This window comes from Pristis pectinata, chromosome 40 (genome assembly GCF_009764475.1).
Source record: "Pristis pectinata isolate sPriPec2 chromosome 40, sPriPec2.1.pri, whole genome shotgun sequence".
NCBI lineage: Eukaryota > Metazoa > Chordata > Chondrichthyes > Rhinopristiformes > Pristidae > Pristis > Pristis pectinata.
This window is the reverse complement of record NC_067443.1, coordinates 8,020,568-8,026,662: the sequence shown is the minus strand read 5'-3', so window position 1 is coordinate 8,026,662 and position 6,095 is coordinate 8,020,568. Positions and strand designations below refer to the sequence as shown.

The window sequence follows — 6,095 nt, the reverse complement described above, 5'->3', positions numbered from 1 at the left end:
TTGGTAGGTCAAATATGTTGGCGGAATATAGTCTTAATGGTAGGACCCTTGGCAGTGTGGAGGATCAGAGGGATCTTAGGGTCCGAGTCCATAGGACGCTCAAAGTGGTGGCGCAGGTTGACTCTGTGGTTAAAAAGGCATATGGTGTATTGTCCTTCATCAATTGGGGAATTGAATTAAGGAGCCGTGAGGTATTGTTGCAGCTATGCAGGTCCCTGGTCAGACCCCACTTGGAGTACTGTGCTCAGTTCTGGTCGCCTCACTACAGGAAAGATGTGGAAGCCATAGAGAGGGTGCAGAGGAGATTTACAAGAATGCTGCCTGGGATGCATAGCATGCCTTATGAAAGCAGGTTGAGGGAACTTGGCCTTTTCTCCTTGGAGAGACGGAGGATGAGGGGGGACCTGGTAGAGGTGTATAAGACGATGAGAGGTATTGATGGGATAGTCAGAGGCTTTTCCCCAGGGCTGAATTGGTGGCCACAAGAGGACATAGGTTTAAGGTGCTGGGGAGTAGTTATAGAGGAGATGTCAGGGGTAAGTTTTTTACTCAGAGAGTGGTGAGTGCATGGAATGGGCTGCCGGAAATGGTGATGGAGGCTGATACGATAGGGTCTTTCAAGAGACTGTTAGATCGGTATATGGAGCTGAGTAAAATAGAGGGCTATGGGTAAGCCTAGTAATTTCTAGGGTAGGGACATGTTCGGCACAGCTTTGTGGGCCGAAGGGCCTGAATTGTGCTGTAATTGTTCTGTGTTCTATATCGGGCCTGTTGTCAACACCACCCAAGTGCACAATGTCAGAAAGGTCGAATACCAACTGGAAGAACAAGGCAGCCTTGCAAGTAGACGGTCTCCCTGCTGAAGTTCTAAAACATGGCAGAGGGGAGCTTCACATTCACAACCTCCTCTCCATCGTCTGAGAAGAGGAGGACTTGCCAGGTGACCTCAAAGATGCCCTAATCTTGACTATTCTTACAGAAAGATGAACTTCACCGTTGCTTTCAGTGCACCAACACAGCTTTTGACAGTCTGAGGAAAAGAGTGTTTGAAAGTCAAAACATTTAATCAGCACAAATTTCTGGGTACAGGGCAGTGGTGATCCTCGAGACATAAACTATCTACAGCAGGTACCGTAAAGCACGAAGGAGGTACTGAAAACCCTCCAAATCCACAGGCAGGTTAAGCGAGCTGGTGTCAGTGTTCTCTCCCAGGCCAACATCCCCAGCACTGAGGCAGCTCTGTTGGGCAGGCCACATGGTGTGCATAGCCAACATCAGACTCCTGAAACAGACAAACTACTCCAAACTATGTCACAATGAGGTGGCCGTATCAAGGACATTCTCAAAGCCTAAAGTGTAAGCCAGGGAATCCCAGCCCCATGACTTCTCAAAGTGGAAAAGCTGCATTTCAGGATGGCATAGAGAATTTTGAGACCATTCATCAAAAATACCCAGTGACAAGGCGGAAATAAATGCCACCTTCCAACACACCCACCCACCTGCTCTATCAAGCACCTCTTGCCCAGTTGTGGCATGTCTCACACTGGCCTCATCAGCCATGTCAGACCCACAGAACTCGTGTCATTCTTCACCCTGCAGGACTACCTTAAAAGGAGGCTTCTGAATTGTATTACATGTAGGAAATACATCGTTCAAACTGTGCACAGCGAACTCCCACACACACAGGGCAGTACAATAATGTCCAGAGACTCTCCCAGCAATATTGGTTGAGGGATGAAGTGGACCCAATGAGAACTGCTTTGTTTTTCTTCAAGTGTTGCAGGATCTTTCGTGCTGTGCTATAACTATAAAGAGCCTCTCTACCAGTGCAGCACTTCCTCAGCTGAGGGCCTCAGCAGGTTACAACCGCCCGTACATATGAACAAACGCCTGGGAGACCAATGGGTTCGATGGGGCTGGACTCTGTCGAGTGGGAATGGGGCACTTCCACTTGCCTTCTACCCCCTCCGCTCTGACCCGCAACAGTCAGGAGTTGGGTCAAGTCAAGCAGACCAGGGAACAGTGAGTAGACTCACTCACTGACTCAGTGAGGGCGTTTGGCGGCTGCTCTTCCTGCATCTGCTGGCTCTCCTCTCACCGCTGTTTCAGTGATCCTTTCCCACATACTGTTGCTGTTCATTCCGACTTACAAACAGTTCTCGGGACCAGAACCCTGTCGTAAACCAGGGACTGCCTGTAAAGGTCCTCCATCTGTGCAGCATTCCCTCACCACTGACAGGTCCTCTGACAGTGCATGCTCCCTCCAAGTTACTCCAGTTCTTAGACCAGAAATTAAACCCACAACTTTCAGACTCGGAGCTGAAGGGGTTTCCCGCAGAGCGTGCGCTGTGAATATTGGTAAGAGGTTGGAAGGAGGTTTGACTGGAGTTATGTGGACCTGGATTGATGGGGAACATCTCTGTGACCTGCACTGCACTTTCTCTGTAGCTGTAACACTGTACTCTGCATTGTTATTGTTTTATCTCATGCTAACCTCAGTGCACTGTGTAATGAATTGACCTGTTCGATCGGTTTGCAAGACAAGTTTTTCACTGTACCTCGGTACAAGTGACAATAATAGACCAATGTCCCACTGCCCGGACTGATTCACATGCAGCACCAAGCGGAAGTTCCAGGCCTTTTGATTGAAGGGGACAGGAACCAATCGAGAAGGCGGCCGCGCTGTTGTTACATTGCTGGAACCAATAGCCGGCCGGCGCAGGGATGGTTATGGCTGCGCACAGGGAGGTGATGTGAATCAGGCTGGCGGCGATGGCTGTGGCTGGTTGGAGTCTCCCTACGAGGAGCTGGCGACTCAGCCGCGTCTTCTCTGTATCCGAGGTTCGGCTGCGGCGCTGCTGGGTCTGTAATACTCTTCATCTGTGCCTGTCTCATGCGTTTAGCCGCCTGAAATAATTCCCGCCTCAACGTTTCTGAATTATTCCCCACGGTTTCAACATTGCTGGGCTTTCGCGGGGCACTTTTTTTTGCTACTGGGACATCCGAACCAGTAATTCCCAGGTTGATTTTTATTTTACGTTGCGCCAGACGGAATAACAAGAAACTCACAACCGGCCCTTCCTGTTTGTGGTACATACTTCAACCCTTTTGTAAGGATGATCCCACAGAATCCCAACACGGCTGAGTTTATTCCTCTAGTTTCGTAATAGTCGTAGGGTCATACAGCCTGAAACAGATCCTTCGGCCCGCCATGTTCCTGCTGACCACTATAGTCCAATGTACCCGCATTTCGTCTGTAACCTATACCTTGGCCAGATGGTGTTTAAATGTGTGTGAGAGATCTGCCCCCACCACCAGGCAGTGCATTACAGATTTCAAGCACCCATGAAATTAGGAGCTGTTGTTGATAGTGAAGAAGGTTATCGTAGATTAAAGGGGGGTCTTGATCAGATAGGGAAATGGGCCTAGGAGTAGCAAATGGATTTCAATACAAGTAAGTGTGAGATGATGCATCTTGGAATGTCAAACCAGTGTAGGATTTGTACTATGAATGGTAGGGCACTAGGGAGTGTAACGGAACAAGGACCTAGGAGTATGTGCATAGTTCGTTGAAAGTGGTGTCACAGGTGGATAAGGTGGTGACAAGATATTTAGCACGCTGGCCTTCATCAGTCAGGGCATTGAGTGTAGGAGTTGGGACATTATGTTGCAGTTGTATACGTTGTTGGTGAGGCTGCACGTGGAGTACTGTGTACAGTTTTGGTCGCCCTGTTATCGAAAAGATGTTAAACTGGAAAGAGCGCAGAGAAGATTATTCCTGGAAACATCCTTGTAAAAGGGCTTGAGTTGTAGGGAGAGGTTGGCCAGGCTGGGTCTTTATTCCTTTGGGCATAGGAGGAGGAGGGGTGACCTTATAGAAATGTTTAAAATTCTGAGAGGCAGAGATAAGGTGGATGGTAACAGTCTTTTCCCCAGGGTTCAAAACTCAGGGGCATAGGTTTGGGGTGAGAGGGGAAAGATTTAGTAGGGACATGAGGGGCAACTTTTTCCACGCAGAGGGTGGTGAGTAAATGGAACGAGCTGCCAGAGGAAGTGGGTGAGGCAGGTACAACAGTATCATTTAAGCAGCACTTGGATAGGTACATGGAGGGGTGGGGCTTGGAGGGAGATGGACTGATTGCAGGAAGTTGGGACTAGCTGGGTGGGCACCGTGGTCAGCATGGACTGGTTGAGCCAAAGGGCCTGTATCTGTGCCTATTGTTCTATGACTGTGTTGTGGGGGAGGGGGGTGGGAATTTCTACCCCCCCCGATATCTTCTAAACTTCCCACCTCACCATATGCCCTTGTGCTTTGGACACTCTTACCATGGGGAAAATGGTTCTTCTTATCTACCTTGGTATTCTCCTACCTCCTGTGTCGTGGGGGTGGTGGAAAGGTGCACCCATAAGTGTCTGTATCGTTTCATTGACAGACAAGCTCCTGTGTTGTAAATGCATTCACCTCAGCATCTGTAACAAAGCAAGGGCCCAGTGCATTTCTTTGGGACTTTGAAGCCATAATAATAAAACAACACAGTGGTGCAGCTGTACAGCTGCTGCTGAAAGAACTGGGTTCAATCCTGACCTTGGGTGCTGTCTGTGCTGAGTCTGCATGTTCTCCCTGTGACCACATTAAGATTTTAAAGATGTGCAGGTTGGTAGGTTAATTCAAACCAGGATAGGATTTGTACAGTGAATGGCAGAGCACTGACGAGTGTTGTGGAACACAGGGACCTGGGAGTGCAAGTGAACAGTTCGCTGAAAGCAGCTGCACAAGTAGACAGGGTGGTGAAGAAGGCGTGTAGCACGTTTGCCTTCGTCAGTCAGGGCATTGCGTATGGGGGTTGGGGCATTATGTTGCAGTTGTATGAGTCATTGGTGAGGCCGCACTTGGAGTACAGTGTACAGTTTTGGTCACCCTGTTATAGGAAAGATGTGGATCAACTGGAAAGAGTGCAGAGAAGATTTACAAGGATGTTGCCAGGACTCGAGGGCCTGAGTTGGAGAGGTTGGCCAGGGTGGGTCTTCATTCCTTGGAACGTAGGAGAATGAGGGGCAACCTTATAGAAATTTATAAAACCATGAGGGGTATGGATAAGGTGGACGATCATAGTCTTTTCCCCAGGGTTGGGGAGTCCAAAACTAGGGGGCACAGGTACAAGATGAGAGGGGAGAGATTTAAAAGACAGACACGAGATTCTGCAGATGCTGGAATCTGGAGAAACACACACGCAAAATGCTGGAGGAACTCAGCAGGTCAGGCAGCATCTATGGAGGGAAATAAACAATCAATGTTTTGGGTTGAGACCCTTCGCTCAGAATCCGGTAGGAGAGGGCAGTAGTCCAGGTGAGAGGGGGAAGATAGGTGGGGGAGATTCCAGGTGATACTGTCCTCTCCTACCGGATTCCTACTCCTTCAGCCTTTTGCCTCTTCCACCTATCACCTCTCAGAGCTTCTTACATCTCTCCCTTCTCCCACCCACCCCCCTTCCCCTCTCAAGTGGACTCACCTATCACCTGCCAGCCTGTGCTCCTCCCTGACCACCTTCTTCTGGCTTCTGCCCTTTTCCTTTCCAGTCCTGATGAAGGGTCTCGGCCCGAAACCTCAACTGTTCATTTCCTCCATAGATGCTGCCTCAGAGGTTTAAAAGAGACCTGAGAGGTAACTTCTTTCCACAGAGGGTGGTGAGTGCCTGGAATGAGCTGCCAGAGGAAGTGGTCGAGGTGGGTACAATTGTAACATTTAAGGGGTATTTGGTCAGGTACGTGGAGGGGAGGGATGGAGGGTAATGGGCCAAATTGGGACTAGCAGGGAGGGTGCTGTGGTCGGCATGGACCAGTTGGTGTGTGGGTGAGTGGTAAAGTATGGAGAGAGTTGTTGAGAGGGTGGAAAGGATAAAAAGAAAATGAGATTCATGGAGACACAAGAACTGCAGATGCTGGAATCTGGAGCAACACACAGAGCGCTGGAGGAACTCAGCGGGTCCGGCAACATCTGTGGAGGGACATGAACAGTCGATGTTTCGGGTCAAGACCCTTCATCTGGACTGAAAGGTAGAGGGAAGATAGTCGGAGGTGGAGGGAAGGAGTGGAGC

The 6,095-nt window shown here is 49.5% G+C and overlaps 1 protein-coding gene across 2 annotated transcripts in view; it reads left to right on the top strand.

Moving 5' to 3' along the window:
* The first annotated feature begins 2,737 nt into the window (after positions 1 to 2,737).
* The window catches only part of LOC127587463 (threonine--tRNA ligase 1, cytoplasmic-like), a 38,787-nt gene continuing 35,429 nt past the window's right edge, over positions 2,738 to 6,095 (top strand). Inside the window, exons 1-2 of one of the 2 annotated variants that reach the window (XM_052045798.1) lie at positions 2,744 to 2,862; positions 5,629 to 5,724. In XM_052045798.1, the coding sequence (XP_051901758.1) occupies positions 2,773 to 2,862; positions 5,629 to 5,724 (186 nt within the window). In that variant the 5' untranslated portion in view covers positions 2,744 to 2,772. Of the gene's footprint in view, positions 2,863 to 5,628; positions 5,725 to 6,095 lie in introns of both variants that reach the window. The other variant, XM_052045799.1, reaches the window with a different exon arrangement.